The 24,313-nt window shown below is 38.2% G+C and overlaps 1 protein-coding gene across 2 annotated transcripts; it reads right to left on the bottom strand.

The window, feature by feature from the left end:
- Positions 1 to 5,444: 5,444 nt before the first annotated feature.
- ddhd2 (DDHD domain containing 2) lies at positions 5,445 to 21,809 on the bottom strand. Of its 2 annotated transcripts, XM_061729080.1 has the most exons (19): positions 21,631 to 21,809; positions 19,466 to 19,658; positions 17,083 to 17,276; positions 16,890 to 16,979; positions 16,413 to 16,533; positions 16,244 to 16,333; positions 16,024 to 16,165; positions 15,702 to 15,910; positions 15,118 to 15,173; positions 14,890 to 15,009; positions 14,699 to 14,794; positions 14,248 to 14,442; positions 14,127 to 14,153; positions 13,399 to 13,554; positions 12,596 to 12,698; positions 12,344 to 12,505; positions 9,590 to 9,694; positions 7,680 to 7,848; positions 5,445 to 7,564 (listed from the first exon to the last, which is right to left on the bottom strand). In XM_061729080.1, the coding sequence occupies exons 1-19, from the start codon at positions 21,745 to 21,747 to the stop codon at positions 7,483 to 7,485; spliced, it is 2,427 nt and encodes an 808-aa protein (XP_061585064.1). In that variant the 5' UTR covers positions 21,748 to 21,809; the 3' UTR covers positions 5,445 to 7,482. The 2 variants fall into 2 exon arrangements, with proteins under 2 accessions (XP_061585064.1, XP_061585065.1); XM_061729081.1 differs by lacking the exon at positions 14,127 to 14,153 and having other exon boundaries at positions 14,272 to 14,442; positions 21,631 to 21,807.
- Positions 21,810 to 24,313: the final 2,504 nt, after the last annotated feature.

Genomic DNA, 24,313 nt, shown 5'->3' with positions numbered 1-24,313 from the left:
AGTGCTCGCAACCAAGAGGTTACAGTTTTAAAGGGTCAGACAGTGAAGTGTGTCAGCACATATAAATATCTGGGAACTGTCATCGACAACAAACTGAACTTTGAGGCAAACTGTCAAGCTGTGTACAAAAAGGGACGCCAGCGCCTGTTTTGTCTGAGAAAACTGTCTACTTTTAACATTGCCAGGACCATGGTGATCTTGTTTTATCGTGCTTTTATAGAATCAGTTTTATCTTTGTCTTGCTTCATGGTTTGGAAATGTGTCCCTTAAAAACTAAAATTGTTTATACCAAATCGTGAAATGGTCGAGCAAGCTGATTGGTGAGTCTCAGTTTTAGCCAGAATCCCTGTATTCTAAACAGTTACAGAGGATAGCTGGCTCTATTGTAAAAGACAACTCCCACCCTCTTAAATGTGAGTTTCAGCTGCTCCCATCAGGTCGGAGGTTCACGGTACCTGCTTGCAAAACTAAACGTTACAAAAACAGCTTTGTACCAGCAGCCATCAGTGCTATCAACAAGTGAGGGAACTGCAACATAACCTTGTATTTATGTTTTGTATTGTTTCCTTTATCTTGTTTTTATGAAAAGGCACATTTTTTATCCTTTGGCTTGGTTTGAATATTTTAATGTTTTTATCTACTCATGTTTTAACTTATCTTGATTCTTATCTTGGGGCCGTCCTTCTTGTTCTTTGTTCTTTTAGCCAAAGCACTGTCGTCACTTTATCTTATCCTGTGTTGTTGAGTGTATGGTTTTAGATTGTATGGAGGAAGCACTCACTGTAAACCAAATTTAGCCAAGGGTACAATAAAAAAATGTATCTATCTACAGTCAGTCCGGAAAGTATTCAGAACGCTTCACTTTTCCCACATTCTTTTATGTTACAGCCCTATTGATAATAGGAATAAATTCATTTTTTTTCTCATAATTCTACACAACATAATGACAACAAGAAAGAATTTTTGTTATGATTTTTGTAAATTTATAAAAAATAAAAAACTATAAATATCACCTGTGCATAAGTATTCAGAACGTTTGCCATGAAGCTCAAAATTGAGCTCTGGTTCATTCTGTTTCCACTGATCTCTCTCAAGTTGTTTCTACAGCTTAATCGGAGTCCACCTGTGGTGAATTCAGTTGATTGGACTTGATTTGGAAAGACACACACCTGTATAAGCTCTCACAGTTGGCAGTGCATGTTGCAACACAAACCAAACATGAAGTCAAAAGAATTGTCTTCAGACCCCCGAAACAGGATTGTTTTGAGGCACAAATCTGGGGAAGGTACAGAAACATTTCTGCTGCTTTGAAGGTCCCAGTGAGCACTGTGGCCTGCATCATCCTTAAATGGAAGAAGTTTGGAACCACCAGGAATCTCCCTAGAGCTGGCCGCCCGCCTAAGCTGAGCAATCGGGGGAGAAGGGCCTTAGTCAGAGAGGTGACCAAGGACCCGACGGTCACTCTGTCAGAACTCCAGCGTTCCTCTGTGGAGAGAGGAGAAACTTCAAGAAGGACAACCATCTCTGCAGCAATCCACCAATCAGGCTTGTATGGTAGAGTGGCCAAGCGCAAGCCCCTCCTTACTAAAAAGCACATGGCAGCCCGACTGGAGTTTGCCAAAAGGCACCTGGAGGACTCTCAGACCACGAGAAAAAAAATCCTCTGGTCTGATGAGACAAAGATTGAACTATTTGGCATGAATTCCACGCGTCGTGTTTGGAGGAGACCAGGCACCGCTCATCACCTGGAGAACACCATCCCTACAGTGAAGCATGGTGGTGGCAGCATCATGCTGTGGGGGTGTTTTTCATCAGCAGGACCTGGGCGACTAGTCAGGAGTGAGGGAAAGATGAATGCAGCCATGTGCAGAGACATCTTGGATGAAAACCTGATCCAGAGTGCTGTTGACCTCAGACTAGGACGACACTTCATCTTTCAGCAGGACAACGACCCAAAGCACACAGCCAAAATATCAAAGGAGTGGCTTCAGAACAACCATGTCAATGTCCTCGAGTGGCCCAGCCAGAGCCCAGACCTGAATCCCATCCAACATCTCTGGAGAGGTCTGAAAATGGCTGTACACCGACTCCCCATCCAACCTGATGGAGCTTGAGAGGGTCTGTAAGGAAGAATGGGCAAAACTGCCCAAGAATAGGTGTGCCAAACTTGTAGCAACCTATTCAAAAAGACTTGAGGCTGTAATTGCTGCTAGAGGAGCTTCTACAAAGTATTAAGCAAACGTTATGAATACTTATGCTCATATGATTTCTTGTTATTTTTATTTTTAATAAATTTACAAAAGTCGCATCAAAACTTCTCATGTTGGCATTATGGGGTGTTTTGTGTAGAATTCTGAGACAAAAAATTTATTTATTCCTATTAATAGGGCTGTAACATAAAAGAATGTGGGAAAAGTGAAGCGTTCTGAATACTTTCCGGACTGACTGTATCTATATCAAAATAATAATAAAATAATAAATAAACAAAACTATATCAAAACAACAAAATATGAATGAAAGGCATTAAGTTGTGTGGGGGGGTTTTTTTTCCCCTGGGACTTTTTTTTTGGCGGGGGGTTCCAGGATGATGATGAGAGATATACAACCAGCCCTGCCAGTCAGGTACCCCACTGGTTTAGCAGAAAAATGGAAACCACTGATGAAAAAAAAAAAGAAGTAAAAAACAAAAAAAAAAACCTTATAAAAAAAATGCAATTAATAGAAAGATTTTCCAACACCACAAGACTCATGGAACAGAAAGAGGGAGGCCAGGGATCAGCGAGTATAAAAGTCCCCATCATCCAGAAATACATTCAGAAAAGGGCCTCTCATGATGAATCGCTGAGAAAACATCTCAAGCAGCAGAAATCCAGTTAAGAGGAAGAAGAGATGAAGGAAAAAGAAAGCATAATGGTAAGAGAAGCCAATTGATGCCATGTATCAACGGCAGATTGAAGAAGTGGCAAGAATAGGCTGGTCTGTAGCCCTGAAGCTTTATAATTGGGAACAGTTTTAAATAAACATCTGTACAGAGTATGGGTTGGAAGTCACAAACTGAAGATGGGAGATACCGCCAAGAGTGGTAGAAATGCAACAAATATCCTGTGCCAGACTGATAAACTGATTAGGACTAACAAACAACCCAATTAGGATGAGAAAAAAAATAGTTATGTCCTTATTTACAAAATGTATAAAAGAACGCCATGGAATGCGTTATCTAATATATGATAACATATCATGTCTTTCTTTTATACATTTTGTAAATAAGGAAGACTATTTATCGGCCCCCAGTCTCTGGATTAAATGAGGAATGACTCAACTCCTCAGACTACTGAAGGGTCACTCAGTCATGCCCAGATCCAGGATAAAACGCTCTTTGACAACTACAGAGAACCCTTGGTTAACTTTCCCCCTGCTGAAATGAATCACATGAACATCTTAATTTCTGAGTGACCTCTTCATATTTTCTACACGACAAACAACCACAAACATTGTGCAACTTCAGAGCTGAGGCTGGGAGTGAGGGTGCTGCAGTGCCATCTACTGGTGGGGGAATTAAACTACAGGACAAACTGTTAAATAAATCAACTAAAGGTTTTAAAGCATATTGAAAGAATACTTTGGACTGTAAAAAATAAAACAAAGAAACACTCCCTAGTGTCTAGGGAGTTTCCAATAGTTTCGTGATGTGACTGAGCCATTCAAAGGTTATTCACGAGATAAAACGGTGAGTTTCATTTTAGGCAAAAATAACTAGTTTGCCACCATTTTGGGGTATAAAATGCTCAAAAATCCGTGTAAAACTAAATCTAAAGTGTTCCGCAACACGCCAAAGTCTGAATCCGACTGACCTGCAGCGTCTTCACGGCCTGAACGAGGAATTGAAGCTTTAACTTTTTTTTTTTTTAATGGCTTGTCGTTAAACGCTATAAGGCAAGGCAAGTTTATTTATATAGCACAATCATAATTAGACAGTAAATAACAAATAAAATGAAATAAAATTATGAGAAAAGGTAAAATAATAAAAAGCACAAGTTGCTGATTTAAGAGTACGCTTAAATAACAAATAAATGAAATAAAATGATAAGAAAAGGAGGTGAAAATAATAAAAAGCACAAGTTTTAAAAAAAATAATAAAATGACAAATATATTAAAAACGTTTGCGTTACAAAAAGCTTTAAATGACAGGACCAGAAATGTTAGTTTACGATTTGAACTTGCCTCATTGTTGCCCAAAGACGCACGTCAAAATCAACTGCGCATGCTCGAGCCGACAGGTTCACCTGATTTAAGATTAAAACGCACATTTGACACTCGCAGTGGTCTTCAACCCTGGTCCTCGAGATGTACTGTCCTGCATGTTTTACATGCTACCCTGCTTCAGCACACCGTGATACAAGGAGCTGCGTCCACAGAGCTGTCCAGACCTTGATAAGAAGCTGATGAGGACCGTTAATTAGAATCAGGTGTGCTGAGGCCGGGAAACATCCAAAACATGCGGGACAGCAGATTTTGAGGACCAGACTTGGTGACAAGTGAAAGCAGCTATGGTGCTAAACTAGTGCTGGGCGGTATGACCAAAAATTTATTTCACGGTATTTTTCAAAATTATATCGGTTTCACGGTATTTTTTTTTTCATGCACAACTGGGTGTTAACCACATTTTCTAATGATTTGGAAAGGAATTGCTGCAGTAAATTGGCTTAGAATGGCCTATTTTACTGTCAAATCAAATAAAATAAATTTGATTTAGGCATGCTTTTCAAAGAAAAAAATATTTTACAAAATTGCAAGGTAGAATATATTTATTGAACATAAAAAACTGAACATTTTTTAATTTCCCAGCATTATGTTGTTTTGGTTCCACCTCCTGGTGAATGTTAGGTAAAATTCTTATGTGGTTACTTTTTGGTTGGCCAACGATTTATGTTTGTGGTGCGCAACCGGTACGGGAGCGGTCAGCCTATTTCCTTATATTACAACGCCGTTATTAATTGTTCGGTTTTTTCCCACTTATTCCACCGAACACCGAAAGTGTTTTTTTTGCCATTTTCGGCGGAACAATTTCGGTTACCGAACAAACGGTGCATCACTACTGCTAAACAGTCCCCTCACAAGCAGTGTCCACGCGGCGTTCCCAACGTTGTGTATGCTACTGTACATACTCACCGGTATTACGGTATATGAAAAATTCATATCATAAGAAAATTAAACACCGGTATTCGTTATGAAACGGTATACCGCCCAGCACTATGCTAAACGTTGTTGTATTGAACGCCACACAATCTTTGATTAATCTACTAAAAAATGGGTTACTTCATGATGCCAACAATATTTAAAAAAAAAAAAAAAAAAAAAAAAAAAAAAACTACACAAATAGCAGTAGATGCATGTGATTTGGAATCTAAGTAATCATGCTCCAGTAAACTCCAAATAACACGACAAACGCCAAGAAATATTTTATTATGGCACATAAAACATGTTACCACAATATTGGTGCGTCTAGTTTTTGTTTTAAAGCATGTCTAAACAAGTATCAAATGCCACAACAGGGGTAACAAAAAAATGAGAAAACCGGGATCATGCAAAAATCTGCTGAAACTGTTAAGATGTTAAAATTCATAACAGATAATGGAGAGATTCAAAGTGACATAATACCAGGTATTATAACAAGGTAACTTTTTGTTCAGAACACTTCTAAAGTAAGAAAAACAACCACTCCAGGAGGTTTATTCCTTAATTGTGCGGATGATATGCCAAAAAGGCTGTGTAAGGAGCCAGTTAAAGCTTTGGTGGTGGTGGTCTATGGATCCCTACTAGTGCATAAAAAAATCACTCTCATTACGAAAAATGTATGTCACATAAAGTTTGTACACTTTGGAGTGTGGATCTTATGTTGTAAAATCCATATCTAATTTGCTGACACTATCACAAATGTGTTCATATAAAATTATCTAAAAAGCTTTGGAACACATATAATCTAATTATTTTAAATGTACTCTTTTAATAAAATTTGTGCAACTTTTTTTGTTTTCCAAAAATTCCACTTATTCCACCTTGAGAATTTTAAAGATTTTAGGGTTTATGAATTAAGCAAAGACAAGAATATGCAAATAAACTCTGCTGTAACAATTCAAAGAAATGCATGCAGTACAGAGAGAAGTTATCCGTAATAAATCAATACAAAAGAACTGATATGAGAAATACATGTGATTTGGCCCCTTAGATGAAACAAAAGTTTGGGCTGTCTATAAGATTGTTTTGAAATCAATCACGTTTTAACAGACATGAAAATATACTTCATCATTGTCATGGACCAAAGAATAAAAGAATAAGAATAAAACTGTCAGTAACTGAAAAAAAAATGTAGAGGAGGAATGGCACTGACTTGGAGAAAAGCGAGTCAAAATGACATTTCCTTACATACTTTACACACATGGACTTTCAGTGCAGACATAAACCATAAGAAGACAAAACATTGTCCTTTTAAAACACCTTGATTTCTGCATGTCAGTTCTGACATAATTCTTCACGAGGATTACTTCATTCAGATATATATGAACAGTATAATCAAACATATCAACAAACAAATAATGTTAATAAAAGGTAAGGTGCACACAGCATGAACTATGTGAAACCACAGGAGTAAAACCTAACAAATATAACACTGCAAAAACACTGGAGTCGCTGCTACAGGTTTCAAGTGGCATGGATAGAGGAAGAAAGAGTAAAGCTGCCAGGAAACCCGTAACAGACAAAACATCCACTTTCATTTTCTAAAATGAAAAAAAGAAACTCAGCAAACTCTTTATAAAAGGTAAAGCCTGAAGGAAAGGACTTGACTTGGTCAAGACAGCTTCGATTTTTAAAATAAAATATATTCAAGTGTAACAGAAAATAATCTAGTATGTTTGACTGAATTCCTGAATTTTTAAATATATTTTTCTTCTGAATTGTAAAGAAAATCAATTCCATACAATCCAATTTTTAAGCAATATACATGTACATCATTGTGCGTGTTTTCTTGTAATCAAGAATGACTAATATATACTAGTCATTCGTGATTTTATTTATTTATATATATATATATATATATATATATATATACACATATATATACACATACATACTTATTTTTTTCTCCGCCATGTCATGATTTTAACATGAAAGTGCAAACTAAGGTGAAATAATGAAAGAAAGTGCAATTGGGGCATATATGTGGTGCTTTGGTGAGTCTGAATAAACTATCAGAACTAAAATCGAGAGCCCCCCCTCATTCCTTTTTTACAAACATATCTAAACCAAGACCACCTAACTGCAGCCAGATGGCCTCCTCTGTTAGACGATGAGAGTTTTTGGCAGTCAGTTAACACGCAGGCAGTAAGGCATCCTGGAGAAGGATTGTCCAATCTCTGGTTTTCTCAGTTGTCCTTCATTTTCAGGTTAGTGTCATGTAAGCACGTCTGTTTTTGTACAACTTTATTACTGTTGTGGCTGTTCAAAAGCCACACCTAGCTTGTCATAAATCTCCTTCAGCAGCAGGAGAGCTGTGTCCTCAGATTCCCTAACAGACAGAAAGACAGACAAATTATTATAAGTGTGACAAATAAATTAGTAATACAAAACACATAAGAGAATAATTGCAGCAGTCATCTCCTCCACATAAATACATGACTCACCAGTAACATAGATGAGACTGGATGGCAAACAAGTATTCATTGAAGCTCTCAATGGGTTTTTCCTGAAGCACGTAGTCAATCCGTCGTCCTCCATTCAATTTCCCCATGCTAATCTCTGGCTGGTCTGTCTGCTCTGCTGATACTGATGACTCTGCCTCCACAAACATTTCTGCAGGGACACAAGACAATACGCATAAAGATATAAAAGGCAGACAACAATACCAGCGTCCTCTATCTGTTTTGATTCATTGTACTGTACCATGTAAAACTACAACAAATAATCAGATGACGCACAAAAGAGTGGCTTCTGTCTGCAGAAATTAGCATTCAAACCAAGCTAAATGAAACACAATGTACATTATTTTTACTTTGCTGCATTGACTGACAAATCACACCTTACTCCTTCACTGTCTACTCATGACATTTGTAAGTACCTGCATGATCAAAGAACATATATATTTCTTATACTATAGATGCCCAAAATATGTTATACTAATGTTATTAAAAGCTCAAATTGTGTTTTTTTTTTGTTTTCTTACTGAAATGTGTAAAATATCAAAGGCTGAAGGGATCAGATGAATTTGTGTTGTATTTCAGTAACATATACTATTCAGTAAAGGAATTTTAACCTAATGTCTAAAAAGGTTTAGCAGACTTGAAATGGTTCAGGATTATTTGAATGGCAAAGTACTTAAGGATTTACGGTTTGACATTTTCTGAATAGATTTCTAGTACGGTACACCAATTACCAACAGAATCAGCTTTTTGCTTTGACCTTTTTCTGAGATGCTATGCTTGAAACCAGTAATTATTGTCCTAAAAAAAGAAAGAAAGGAAGTGATCTCTTCAATACCCCACACAAAGAACAAAATGCATTTATACTTAACTCTAAACCACTAGCTTTAAGCTTCCCATGCATACTGACTGTCCAATTCTCACAATCTCCCTATGCAAGAGTGCAAATGTGACATTAAAACATCAAAACTTTTCATTTGTTAAAGTGAAATAAAATTACAGTATTTGACAGTTACAAATGAAAACCTATGAGTCGTCTTTAACATGCATGTTGTGAAAAGTATGGGAAACGTGTCATTTAACGCTACAGTCTTTTAAAACACCTGTTTTCCCTTGAGTCAGTTAATGAACTGGCAGATTTTGTGGGGAAGCTGCAGGACATGAACCAACATGCACCTACCAAAGGTGATCTTCTAAAAGCAAAAAACACGTACAGGTTCAGTTTCAGCAGACTGTCAAACTACAAAACAAAACCACAAAACACAGTCATAACTCATTCAGTATTATTGCCACTTGTTCTGGTTGAGCCAGATACTAGAGCGTTAAATATCACCATCAGTGAAGTATTCAGTAAATACACCCAATAAGCAGTTGCAGCAGGACAGGGAGGAGAAGGCCTGAGGGATGAGTCAGTAAATTCATGTTTCAGTTAAAATTTCTAAACATGTAACAGGTGGTGTAGGGGTTAAGTATGTTGGGGGATTGTGGGCAGGTGAGCAGTGAGAACCTGTGGCAACAGTGTTAAGCATGACAAATCATTGTGAATGTGCTACAATAATGCAATAACAACCCCCTGTAACTGAGCATAATGTTTTATTACCAAATCAGTTATCACATCTATCAGAAGAAATCAGTAAAATACTATTGCATGCAGCCTCTTTATGTATTTATTTTTTAAATTATGAAGATAAATTCATTAAAGCAGATTACTGCTGATGCAGTTAAGATGCATGTAAAGGCAAAACCATTTATATAAAGTCACAGGTTTTCACAAAATCTTTGGGGGTTTACAGATACTCTGCTACATTGTTGATTACTAACGTCACAATTGTTTAAAAGGAGTGAATGTACTGATTTTCTTAAATCATTTCAGTATAATCACTACCCTGTCTTACCTTTTAAGTAATGTTTTTGAAGGGCCTTTGGCCACTCCAGTATTTTAGTCCAAAAATCAGCACTTTTGTCTTCCCTCTGAGCAGCAGAACTATCTGCTGCTGAAGCTGAGGTTCAATATAAGGTAGCAAAAGAGGGGGGAAGAGGGAGAAGCCAGCAGATAGGAAGGGTAGGGTAACGACATGCAGAGAGGGGTGAGAGGCGTACAATAGGACAATATTAGATATGCCAGATTAGAATGTGGACATTCTGTTACATATTAAATCTCGACCACATTCTCCAGCTCGCTCTCCTTCCTTGAAATACCTCTCTCTCATATAATATACAATATAATGTAATATATATATATATATATATATATATATATATATATACACACACAGTTGTGTGAAAAAGTGTTTGCCCCCTTTCTGATTTCGTATTTTTTTGCACGTTTGTCACACTTAAATGTTTCAGATTATCAAACAAATTTAAATATTTGACCAAGATAACACAAGTAAGCACAAAATGCAGCCCCACCCAGGCCTGATTACTGCCACACCTCTTCTCAATCAAGAAATCACTTAAATAGGACCTGCCTGACAAAGTGAAGTAGACCAAAAGATCCTCAAAAGCTAGACATCATGCTGCAATCCAAAGACATTCAGGAACAAATGAGAAACAAAGTAATTGAGATCTATCAGTCTGGAAAAGGTTACAAAGCCATTTCTAAAGCTTTGGGACTCCGGCGAACCACAGTGACAGCAATTATCCACAAATGGCGAAAACAAGGAAAAGTGGTGAACCTTCCCAGGAAGGCCGGCCGACCAAAATGACCCCAAGAGCGCAGCAACGACTCATCCAAGAGTCACAAAAGACCCCAGAACAAATTCCAAAGACCTGCAGGCCTCACTTGCCCCAATTAAGGTCATTGTTCATAACGCCACCATAGGAAAGAGACTGGGCAAAAATGGCCTGCATGGCAGAGTTCTAAGACGAAAACCACTGCTGAGCAAAAAGAACATAAAGGCTTGTCTCATTTTTGCCAGAAAACATCTTGATGATCCCCATGACTTTTGGGGAAATACTCTGTGGACTGACGAGACAAAAGTTTAACTTTTTGGAAGGTGTATGTCACATTACATCTGGCGTAAAAGTAACACGGCATTTCAGAAAAGGAACATCATACATATGAAATATGGGGGTGGTAATGTGATGGTCTGGGGCTGTTTTGCTGCTTCAGGACCTGGAAGACTTGCTGTGGTAAATGGAACCATGAATTCTGCTGTCTACCAAAAAATCCTGAAGGAGAATGTCTGGCCATCTGTTCGTGACCTCAAGCTGAAGCCACTTGGGTTCTGCAGCAGGACAATGATCCAAAACACACCAGCAAGTCCACCTCTGAATGGCTTAAGAAAAACAAAATGAAGACTTTGGGGTTGCCTAGTCAACGTCCCGACCTGAATCCGATTGAGATGCTGTGGCATGCCCTGAAAACGGTAGTTAATGCTCAATGGCAGTTAACCTTCCAATGTGGCAATTTTGCAAAGATGAGGGGGACAAAATTCCTCCACAGTGCTGTAAAAGACTAATTGCCAGTTATCGCAAATGCTTGATTGCAGTTGTTGCTGCTAAGGGTGGCCCAACCGGTTATTAGGTTTAGGGGGCAATCGCTTTTTCACACAGGGCCATGTAGGTTTGGATTTTTCTTTCATCCTTCATTTAAAAACTGCATTTTGTGTAGTGGGCGACCGATAATCGACCGTGGCCGATTATCGAATTCGATATTCATAATTTTATTAATAATCGGTATCGGCCCCCCCCCCAAAAAAAATCGAAATCGAAAAAAAAAATGTTTTTAAAGAAAAATTAAGAAATTTACTGAAATACTGCATTTTCTTTTTGTATTAAGAATGTTCAACATGCTCAAACTTAAGTAAACTTAAATAAATATTTGCACTTAAAAAAACAACCTGTGTAGCCATTTTCACAACCTGTACTGTTTGGTTGTTTGTCATGTGTACTAGTTAGCTTACTGTTACTACCTCCAAGTAGGCACTTGCTGTGGTTTGGGTCTGGGAATTGGGAGTATTGTGCCTGACTGTTCTAAAATTGAGGCTGTTATTCCTCTTAATTTGTAATTTTTTATAGGCAGCTTTTTTATTTTATGTAAAGAGAAAATTCACTTAATGTTATTTTTAATAACTGAAATGCTGCTTGTTTTGTTTGATGTTCCATAATTTGCACTTTTGATGTGTGAGCCGTGCGAAGTGAATATTGCTGTCCTTCCTAGTTAAAGCAATAAATTGCTCACCATTCATTTAAATGAATTCTTGTATTGAAATTTGTTTTCTCCCAAAAAGGTAAAAAAGGGTAATAATCGTATCGGCTGATATTGGCTATCGGTCTTTTTGATTTCGCCCTAATCGGTGATCGAAATAATCGAAAAAAAGGCTGATCGGTCGGACACTAATTTTGTGTTTACTTGTGTTATCTTTGTCTAATATTTAAATTTGTTTGTTTGTTGTCTGAAACATTTAAGTGTGACAAACATGCAAAAATCAGGAAGGGGGCAAACACTTTTTCACACAAGTGTACATACACACAATACACACACACACACACACACACACACACACACACACACACACACACACACACACACACACACACACACACACACACACACACACACACACACACACACACACACACACACACACACACACACACACACACACACACACACACACACATTAATAAATGTGCTTTCCTACCCTGTGCCTCTGGAGAGTTTGCCTCATGTGTTGTTTGGCCTCCCTCCACAGGGGGCAGTGCAGTAACAGGTAGTCTGGCAAACGACTGCCATGCTGTCCGTAATGATCCCAATACATTGTTCTTCAAATCCATACTCATTCGGGTCAAACTATCCTTTAGTTCTTTTAGAATAAAACATTGAATAAAGGCTCATTATACACAGGCTCATACATTAGTATGTCCAATAAAGACAAGTGTTGAAAGAAAAGTACCCAGGTGCATCCTCTTTCTGCCTTTGTGGTGAGGTATTAGCATCGGCTCCAGATCCACCTCTGAAACAATCATGGGCTCTATCCGATAGGCAACAGGATCATACTAAATGAGGATTACAGGGACAGTAGGTTTTCTCTTTCATTATGCAGGGTAAGATTTTTAAATATTTTTTTTAAGATTCTTTCAGACTACCAATTTTAAACCCCATTTGCAAGTCACAAAGCTGGCCTGAGGATCAATCCTAAATAGCAGGTGGTCAGAAGTCAACCATAGATTATGTGTGAACAACTCAAGGACTCATCAAAGGTGCTTGCCAGTCATTGCAAATGTTTAAGCTCATCCAGTGAGAGAACAAAGTATCTGGTGAGGTCACCATGTGGATGGGAATCCTGAAAGGGATATCACCAAGGTAAGGGGTGGATGGAGACATTTTAATACAAGGTCTGAACAGAGTCCAAGAGACCTGATTACAAGACAGTAAATTGTGTAATCTGAACACACCACCTATGAGTTGACCCCTGAAAACCGTGGTCTTAAACCAGCCTGATAGCAAAGGTTCTCTTTGATCGTAGAAGTTGGTTTATATACACAATAGGATGCAACAAGTGCGGCAAAATTATTCAACCTTAACATGTTGCAACATTCAAAAACATCATTATTTTAAAATATCTATAATTGAAAGAAAAAAAACAAACTGCTAAATAAAAGCTAATGAACTCATTTTGGGGCGAGGGGCTAGCAAATGTACCAGAAAAAGCAAATGTAAAAATATACATAATTACATAATATAGTCGTTACTTACTGGATGGTAGATGTTGTAAAACCTCTTGCAAGTTGGGAAGGCATAGTTTGGATCAATGTGTTTAAGTCCCCGTACAGTGAGGAACATTCCAATAGGAGAGCCAAAAGCAAAAAACATCTGAGGGTGGAATGCTAGTTGTGGGTAATCAATGGATACCTATGGAGAGAAGATAGTGAGAAACTTGAGCTAATACATCTTTTGATGATGGATTTAAAAAGTGATCCATCTGTGACAGAGTTGCCCAATTCCAGTCCTCAAGAGCCACTGTCGTGCGTGGTTTAGATGTTTCCCTGCTTCAAAACGCTTGATGCAAATGAAAGGACCGTCATTAGCATGTCATCAAAATCAAAAGTCTGTTAATGACACAGTCATTTGAATCAGATGTGTTGAAGCAGGGAAACACCTAAAACATGGAGGATAGCGGTCCTCAAGGACCAGAAATGGGCAGCCTTGTTCTATGAGGACACACATAAATCCACTCGGACAAATGGAAATTATATAATACCTTTTGTGTCTCAAGAGATGTAGTTTGGGAAGAAATTGGGGAGATAACAACTCATGCAGGAATGACAACGTGTGAGCGCAAATACAGAGTGTGACTTGGGGTTGCACAACTCTGTCATGGAAATTCTTTTGCTCAGAAAATGCCACAACAATTCAGTTGCCAAGAGATGTAGAGACATCTAGAGGCGAGGCCTGAGACAAAGTGGACACCATGTAAGACACACCTGTCCCTTGGCTATGCCTCCATTGGGCTGTCCAGGCAAGCGGGAGGAGGAAAAAAGCACCACAGGTGATGCACCAAAGCTTCACCTCCCAAAAATAAAATGAATTAAATAAAAATCATACTTTATTTGTATCCATGTGTGCTACCTGTCCAATGCCGACATCAAAGTGTTCATAGTCAACAGCACTGGTGATAGACTGTGCTCTGTGGAAACTGGACCGCTTGGGTGGCAATCCTGAAGACTGTTTGCCATCACTGTTCATATTCGGTGGAACTTGTGACTCCTGCCCCTCTTGTACTGCTGCCATTTTACACTCCTGTTTAAATGAAGAGACAGTTATTTTTAAATTAGGTTAAATAGTATACATATATTTCTTGTCAATAGCAAACTTGCTACTTTCAAATAGGTATATACATATTGAAATTCAAAAGAACTCCTAAAATCATGTGACGGAGCAAGCAATCAGTCAATTTATCTAAACTGGTTGGACATGCACCGCACAAAAACTCAACTGTGTCATGGTCAAATGGACTAAAGTAGGAAAAACTAAAATATTTAGGGTTATGGCAGACCTCTGGAAGCCTCATCCTCCCAATGTAGTTTAAGATCTTCTTCCGAGGTCCAAGAGGAATTCCTAAATCTTTGAGATCACTGTCTTGGCAGAGAGCCTAAAAGAGGAGGAGGATTTTTCAAAAATCACTTTGACAAAAATTTAATATACACTTTGTTTGTATGACCATAATAAATTAGAATATTGTGATACCAGTGATTCCAGATCAAGGTTTTCTGTCTGAAGTGTATCCAGGTATTGTTGTAGGCCCAATCTGTTCAGAGTCTGCTCCAGTGTATCCATGCTTAGACAAGGCAGCACACCAATAGGCACCTTAACAATAGAAGGAGACAAGCCTTTCCTAAATACAAAGAAATATGCAACCTCTGTGTCAATCTACTAATGTTATCCTTTCATGAGTAATATAAGTTGCACCCTCACTCTCATTTCAGATCCATTCTTCTGATTGGTTAGCAGGTCAAATAGGATCAGAGAGCCTGAGGAAGAAGAGAGAAAAGGAGAGTTGATATTCAGCGGTTTGATGTACCACTTGGTTGTTAATGTACAGCTGTTTTCACACATGGAAACTACAAATGTTCAGATTCAGGCACATACAGTTTGGCCCTGACTTTTTCCACAGTTTTCTCACAGAGTGAGTGCAGGAGAGAGCACTAATCTAGAGTGCCACAAAGGCAGGACATGATGAAAATAGTATGGTGTGATAGCTTTTCCTTTTTAACAGAATAGGAATGATGGATGAGGCTTCATGATGACAACATCATTGAATGATGAATTGACATGCTGCTCGGCATAGAAAAGATCATATAGCAGCACATACGAGCATGCATACTTTCAGTAAATTATCCTATCTGCTCCTCTCCAGACGATATACCACTGAATAATATCTGCTACGTCCAAACCAAATTCTGCATACATTTGCATGATCATATTCCAACCGTCGCAAACATCACTGTGTATTGCATGTGTGAAAACAGCTTGTTTTTCGATGTTTGCACCATTCTAACCCAAGCTATGGCCAACTATGGAAACTGGCCCATTGAATTCCGGGTGTCTGCACTTAAAGAGGGCATGCAGCTTGTTGATCTCCGAGGCCACCGTGTCCACTATGGTCTGGCAGTAAGTAGGGCTGTTGTAGAAAAATAAGTCCAACAGTGTGTCATTCGTGAAACTTCTGAGTCTGCTGATGCTGGGTAGAGTAATCCTCTGGATGTCCCTGGGAAGTGGATAGGTACAAACGGGGGAAAAAAGTAAGTTGGACCACTTTCAGTACAGTAGTTAACAGATATAAAATAGTAGAGACATAGTACAACTCAGTCTTATACTTACTCGTCCACTCCAGTTGCATCTCCATGCAGAGCGCTGTGCCAGTTGACTGGAAGGAACTCCACTCTGCCAACTTGTCCATCCAGCTGAGCACGCTTGTAATGGGTGGCCAGGAGTGACAGCGACGCATTCCTGAAGTCATTTACTGGAGACAGACAAGATCAAAAGGGGTCATAAAATGAATAAATCACATATATATACACACACACAAACATACACTTACCACACTGTATGATTGATCTGAAGCGCAGGTCACATGCTGGGCCGATGCCATGCACCATAAAAACAAGATGGTCCACCTGCTCTGGTTCCCCTGGAAATAAACATGCTTGATTAGGTAAGAAATATTGTCGCTGGGTAATGCTTGAATAAATCTGAATCAACAGACATACCATCAGGGATTTCAACAGGGATGCTGTCAACTCCCCTTTTGACTGTGCGCGGGCGAATTTGCTCGGAAGGGGAAGTAGCCCACTCATCCTGCATTCCCAATGGCTGATACTGCATTATAAGCTGAGAAAGGGGTAATAAAAAGATAAATAAATGAAAAAAAAAGAACATTAAAAATGGAAATAAAACAAAAAACCTATACACTTACACACACACACACATATATGTATATATATATATATATATATATATATATATATATATATATATATATATATATATATATATACACACATATATATATATATAGCTTAAACATTATTAAGCATGTTTGTGTTTGGCAAGTAAGCTTTTGCCATCCTTCTTTAAAATAAATGTAATTTGCCATGACTTTCTACTCATGATTTTAATGCAGTGTAATATTGGATCCCATGATGGAGCTTTGACATGTACAAATGTACAAAAGTTTAACAGTTCACCTTAGGATTGTGTAACATGACAGTCTCCCCAGTGGGAAAGTCCAGTTTCCTTTTCCATTCATCCAATGTTACTGCTATCATAAAGGCTTCCTGCAAAAAATAGAACATGAGATGGGATAACCAATAAATAAGAAAATAAAGGAACAGGGAAAGTTAAGTGTGGTATGAAAGCTCCGGATCAGTATCACACTACCTCCAGACTTTTGCTGAAGTCCTCAGTGTATGGCATGAATCTGGTGTCCTTATCTCCTTTGTAAAACCAGGTGCAGCGGCGGACTTCAGTGGGTGCTTGGTCCCAATAAAGAGCATAACGCATCCTCTCCTTTAAATGTACATCATATCGCTCCCCATCCACAGCAACAACAACATCCCTCTCTTCATTTTTTACTGCAAACAGATATGAAAAATATTCACAGTCTTGGCTCAATTAAAAACCTAAAAGGGAAAGTACTCTGATGCAGGTGAAACTTGTAAAGGGATCCATCACAAACTTTCAAATACGTGGAACTGTATATGTTTAAGACAAAAGATATGGGGAATATCTAAGGTTAAAGGTGTTACTAAAAATAATTGACTGTATAAACCTCTATAGTTTGTTTACACCGTAAACCATAACTGAACTGGTAATTAAGTTTTTTGTTCACGGTATTTTACTTACAGGATTATATTGTTATTCTGCAGTCTGTAAAAGACTGAAAAAACATTGAACTGCTTTAACAACAGATAATATTTTTTTGTTGAAGTTACTACATGGATTCTGTATATTTCTCAAAGCCTCTTCCACTGAACACCATATTTCACCCTCAAAACACAAAAAAGAAAGAAAAATAATACAGTTTACAGCTCACAGGATACTGATAACTACCAGCGAGCCAAGCCTATTTATTAAGAACCAAGACGAAACAGAAAACTGTCCTGTTCTGACAAATCAAAGCTTTTAGTTCACTCTTTGTTAATGATGTACACTTCATCCACCACGTTACAAACGTTCAAAGAAGTCTGTAGTAGAAGTCTGTAATTTTTAATCATAGGGTCTCTTCAACTGTGAGTGACAGAATCTATAAAAAAAAATCCAGAAAATCACATTGTATGATTTTTAAGTAATTAATTTGCATTTTATTGCATGACATAAGTATTTGATACATCAGAAAAACAGAACTTAATATTTGGTACAGAAACCTTTGTTTGCAATTACAGAGATTAGACGTTTCCTGTAGTTCTTGACCAGGTTTGCACACACTGCAGCAGGGATTTTGGCCCACTCCTCCATACAGATCTTCTCCAGATCCTTCAGGTTTCGGGGCTGTCGCTGGGCAATACGGACTTTCAGCTCCCTCCAAAGATTTTCTATTGGGTTCAGGTCTGGACACTGGCTAGGCCACTCCAGGACCTTGAAATGCTTCTTACGGAGCCACTCCTTAGTTGACCTGGCTGTGTGTTTCGGGTCGTTGTCATGCTGGAAGACCCAGCCATGACCCATCTTCAATGCTTTTACTGAGGGAAGGAGGTTGTTGGCCAAGATCTCGCGATACATGGCCCCATCCATCCTCCCCTCAATACGGTGCAGTCGTCCTGTCCCCTTTGCAGAAAAGCATCCCCAAAGAATGATGTTTCCACCTCCATGCTTCACGGTTGGGATGGTGTTCTTGGGGTTGTACTCATCCTTCTTCTTCCTCCAAACACGGCGAATGGAGTTTAGACCAAAAAGCTCTATTTTAGTCTCATCAGACCACATGACCTTCTCCCAGTCCTCCTCTGGATCATCCAGATGGTCATTGGCAAACTTCAGACGGGCCTTGACATGCACTGGCTTGAGCAGGGGGAGCTAGCGTGCGCTGCAGGATTTTAATCCATGACGGCGTAGTGTGTTACTAATGGCTTTCTTTGAGACTGTGGTCCCAGCTCTCTTCAGGTCATTGACCAGGTCCTGCCGTGTAGTTCTGGGCTGATCCCTCACCTTCCCTATGATCATTGATGCCCCACGAGGTGAGATCTTGCATGGAGCCCCAGACCGAGGGAGATTGACCGTCATCTTGAACTTCTTCCATTTTCTAATAATTGCACCAACAGTTGTTTCCTTCTCACCAAGCTGCTTGCCTATTGTCCTGTAGCCCATCCCAGCCTTGTGCAGGTCTACAATTTTATCCCTGATGTCCTTACACAGCTCTCTGGTCTTGGCCATTGTGGAGAGGTTGGAGTTTGTTTGATTGAGTGTGTGGACAGGTGTCTTTTATACAGGTGACGAGTTCAAACAGGTGCAGTTAATACAGGTAATGAGTGGAGAACAGGAGGGCTTCTTAAAGAAGAACTAACAGGTCTGTGAGAGCCGGAAGTCTTACTGGTTGACAGGTGATCAAATACTTATGTCATGCAATAAAATGCAAATTAATTACTTAAAAATCATACAATGTGATTTTCTGGATTTTTTTTTTAGATTCTGTCACTCACAGTTGAAGAGTACCTATGATAAAAATGACAGACTTCTACATGCTTTTCAAGTGGGAAAACCTGCAAAATCGGCAGTGTATCAACTACTTGTTCTCCCCACTACATGTAAAATCCATAGCCACTCTTACCAGTATTGTAGGCATTCTCCAGTTTGTCAGAGTCCTCTCTGCTGAATGGAAGCCAGGAAGTGCTTTCATCTGCTCGCCGACAGAAGAACCAGTGAGGTTGCACTTCTTGGTAAGGAGCTGGAACCGACTCCATATCAAGTGTCTCAAAAGAGGATGTAGAGGAAGGAGAGGCCTCATCCGACACACGTAAAACCTGGGAAAAATGATGATCAAAATCTGAGATTAAGAGCTCATCTTCATGAAAGTTATACTTCTCAATTAGGAAATAAAAAAAAGTCTGCAAAAGATACCTACAGTATGTTTTAGTTATTTAGAACTAAAACAGAACATCAGCTCTGTAGTTAAACAAATTAGCAAATGCAACAGTCTAAATGAAATCTGCACCCTTCCGTCCCATCAGACGAAACAAATGACAGTCAGGAAACAAAAGGCCTCTGAATGGCCAAAATACACAAAGCCTTGCTTTCTCTACAAGCAGTGTCTTGTCTCTCCTTCCACAACAACAGCCACAGTGCCTGAATAATCTATTTGCAACAAATGTCTTATCTCTACAAATAATCTAATGTGTAAAACGGCTTCTCTCTTTTCCATATCGAATCAAAGGTCCCGTCACCATCTGTCACAATACCACACCCCATAAACAACTGCACAATTAATAATGACATTTAAAGTGCAGAGGAATGCAGTGGGAGTACAGTTTTATAACAAGATTTACTGGAAACTGGAATTAAATCTGGTTGATTAACCTTTAAAAAATATTTCTCTGGGTGTGTGCAGTGTTTGCAAAGCTCTTACTAATAAGCTTGAAACATTTTGTTGATGACAAAGTCTCAAAAAAGTGAAACTTATGATAGGGTTAATTACCTCTTATGATCTACTTATATCTAACCCCATATGTTTTCAAAATTGATGAAAACCATAAAAAGAGACAGTATGTATCAATATTTCCATTTTATATAGACGGCCACTCAGTAAGCAAACAATGCTGAAGCTATTTCTGTAGCAGACAGAAGCACAAACATTGAGTTTTCAGCTCTTAATGGGATTTAGTAACATATAACATTTCATCAAATGAACAAAGAAACTTACACTTTTGCAAACTGTGAGTCACTTTGGTTTTCAGATTGATAAACTATTCAAAATCGGCAACAGCCAAGGGCAAAATAAATAAAGATTAATAAATTTACTTCATCGGCCAGAGGCTGGGAAATAATTTGAAATTGTAGCTTTCTGATATTTAGGTAGTGGAAGAAACTGATGGCACCCTCAACTATTTTTCAGAGCTTTCTACACTACAATATCCAATGTTTTAAAGACAGAAAGAATGAGTTAAAGGTTTTCTACCTGATGTTACATATTTAAAATTGTCTCTTCAAAATGCTGCAATGGATGAAGGTCATGTGAGGATTTCAAATTTTCTAGATTGATCAAAGAAAAAAAAAGTGTTCTGGTCCTTACCAGGTTTAAAAATGAGCCAATACGATCTCAGATGCCAACAACACATATTACACAATGTCATTATTAATTTAACAAAAACTAAGCCAAAATGCAGAAGCAGGGGTTGTTCAATGTACTTTTTCAAATGACTTTAATTAGGCTAACATAATATAGTGTTATGGCAGGTTAAAAGTTCATTTTGGATCCTTGTGATACAACATGTGAAAACTGGCCTTTCATTTTTTGCAACGAGTCATTAAGACCTTGATGTGTGGTTTCTGCTTTTTTTTCCCTGTCTAGTCAACTCCACTGTGGTTTCTCTCAATAAATATATCAAAGTAGTTTAACTTTTTTTTCTCTCTGAATGACCCCACTTTTTTTTTTTTTTAAATGATTTCAATGCAATCATTTCTCATACTGGGGAGACCTAGAATGCCAAAGTATATGAAAAGAACTTGTTCAATCAAAGTTAAGAAAATTATAAAACTCATTCTGAAGCTAACACAACCATAAAAATCAAAAGTCATCTTGTTAATTTGGGACAAAAACATAAATGTGTCTACTCAGGAGAGTCACACAACATTCTGGGCACATGTTGATAACCACAACATTTTGAAAAAGTGGTATCATTGCATCCCTAATCTTGTCATAAAGAGAAGCATCAGAAAAAGCAAGAAACAAAACAATAACATTAACACCTAAACACACAATGACATGCAAACCCTCACCTGCTCCTCAGCGGTTCTGACTGTAGCCTCAGTCTGAGCGGACTCAAACAGGTCCAGGGTGTTGTTGTTTGGGGATGCCTCAGACAGACCCCCCCTGTCAGCCGGACTGGATGACATTAGCTCGACCCCTCAGCTCTCGTGGAGGGAGGAGGTCACACTCAACCTGCAACAGCCAGCTGCACAATGACAACTGTCCATAACAACATGTAACCTGTCAACCTGCCTACAAAGATAGGGACGCTTTCTTTTTTATTAATCTGTTTTTATTTTTAGCTAAATTTCACATACACAAGTCCAAATTCATCCGCAGAAAACCTGAACTCCTTGTACTTAAAAAAGAACTTGATCTATATATAAGGACAATTTACTCATCAAAAAACAAAAAGGCACAAAAAACCATCGGCATCTGTAAATTCTTCAATTTGACTACATGAAACCTACTCTCGCACATTATGTTGTTTTTATTTTTATTTATTTTTAATTTACATTCAACTGTCTTGATCTTTATATATTCTTTTGTTTATTTCTTTTCTATATGGTGCTCGAATGTCTGTATTTGTATGTTACTCTTGTTCTTAATTTTGCATTGTATTTTGAGATTTAAATAAAGAATTAAAAAAAAAAAAAAAAAAAACCTGTCAACCTGCCTTATCACCTCGAGTTGTCACAGAACAAAGTTGATTAAACATCTAGATAAACCACATTACGATAGATAACATTCTACCAGCGTTTTTTGTGATTTGTTAAACTTTGAACCCTTGTGACTAAAAACACAGTCACTAAAGCCTGTATTATGGTTCTGCGTTAAATCGACGCAACGCCTACGCCGTAGGGTACGGCGTAGCCTACGCGGCGACGCGTACCCTACGCCGTAGGCTCTGCGTCGGTTTAACGCGGAACCATAAATCAGCCTTAACCTTTGACTGAAAAATAGTATCAGTCGGGGTTCTCTTTGAGTCACAATGTGTGGGTTTTAAAAGTTATAATTCTGTACAAGGGAATTTTGGATATTACTTTGAGCATAATTACTTCTTTTTGACGACAACACCTCATACTGTTAGTCTAGACTCTATTTAAATGACGCAAAAAGCACAACAAACACTGCTGAGGCCATGAGTTGAGAAGAGCTACCAGATTAAAGTGTCTGAACATGACGAGTCTATTAACAAACAGTTGGCAACTTACACTCATCCACAAATTGGCGTAGGTCTGAATCAGAGGATTTGTGTATGTTGTTGACTTGCGGCAGCTAACGTAGCTAGCTAAGGACAGCCTCCTGTCAAGTGCTTCCGAGAGAGATTCAGGTGCCCTCGGAAACACGGCAACTGTAGATTAGCTGTCAAAACTAAGACATTATTGACCGTCAAATAAGGTTAACGGCATTCATTTCTTCCAAATTTTATGTAAAAGCGGGTTCTAGAAGGCAAAGTGCATAAATAGAAATTCTTATGGCAGCTGAACAATGCGTTTCCAATACAAAAAAAACATGAACTCGTACACGTCCCTAAATATTCAACAATTTGATTGTCAAAGAATGATTTACATAAGAATTATAAAGTTATCAAATTTCACATCCAACCAATAAGTAAAACCATTGTTTTTTTGGCAGGAAAATGTATGTTTCTTTAAATGAGGTTTAAAATTACGAAGAACTCTTAAAGGTATCATAAAACACACCATGATCACAAGTTCGGCCCCCAAATAAAACGCGACGTCACGAAATTTTAAAAGGGAAAATTAAATGTCGTTGCCTTGAAAGAAAAAAAAGAAGAAACAAAAACAAATTTATAAAAATAAAATGAGGAATGTGTATTTCAAACTCCCCAAATACGCCACGCATCCCTAGGTTATAAACCTTTAAAATATATGGAACCTGTTTTCCATTGGGAGATTATTATTATTATTATTATTATTATTATTATTATTATTATTATTATTATTATTATTATTATTATTATTATTATTATTATTATTGATGATGATGATGATGATGATGATGATGATGATGATGATGATGATGATGATGATGATATGATGATGATGATGATGAATAACCCTGTACATTGCAACAGTGATTGCTTGGGGTCTTGACAGTTGGAGAGAGCAAGATGTATGTGGTGATAAAATAAAAAATAAATAAATAAAACCCACACATTTTGCCACAGTCCGCCAAGTCACCCGTTTAGCCTAATCAAAAAAGCATGGTTGTTGTTAGAAATGAAATATGCTCAGGTATGTGTTGAATGTGAATGTAGTGGGTGCGGGCTAACCTGGAGCAACCACCTACACTGACACACCCATTTGTGGAAGCTGAACTGTCTCATGCACAAAGAGCGATCTGCTTGACTTTTGAATGTATTTATACCTTCTTACTTTATTGGTCTAAACTAATTAATTAATAATAGTCATTACTATTTTGCGTCTGCGCAGATGGATTAAACAAATCGCCACTATTGTAACCTGAAAGGCTTTAATACAAAAGTTGTGTGGTTACTTATGAGAGGTCAAAACAATAAAAAAAAGAATACTGCATACTAATGACTCTCACGTCTACTCCAAGGCTTGGGGGAGGAGTGAAACATGCCTGAGGGAGGAAGTGTCAGAGAAGCTACAACACAGACACACCCAGTCCAACAAAGTTTGAGAGGCAGTTCCAGTCCGTGTGGAGCAATAAGAGGGTGTG

This window comes from Cololabis saira, chromosome 9 (assembly GCF_033807715.1).
Source record: "Cololabis saira isolate AMF1-May2022 chromosome 9, fColSai1.1, whole genome shotgun sequence".
NCBI classification, from domain to species: Eukaryota; Metazoa; Chordata; class Actinopteri; order Beloniformes; family Belonidae; genus Cololabis; species Cololabis saira.
The sequence above is the reverse complement of the archived record's forward strand: the minus strand, read 5'-3'. Positions and strand labels throughout refer to the sequence as shown.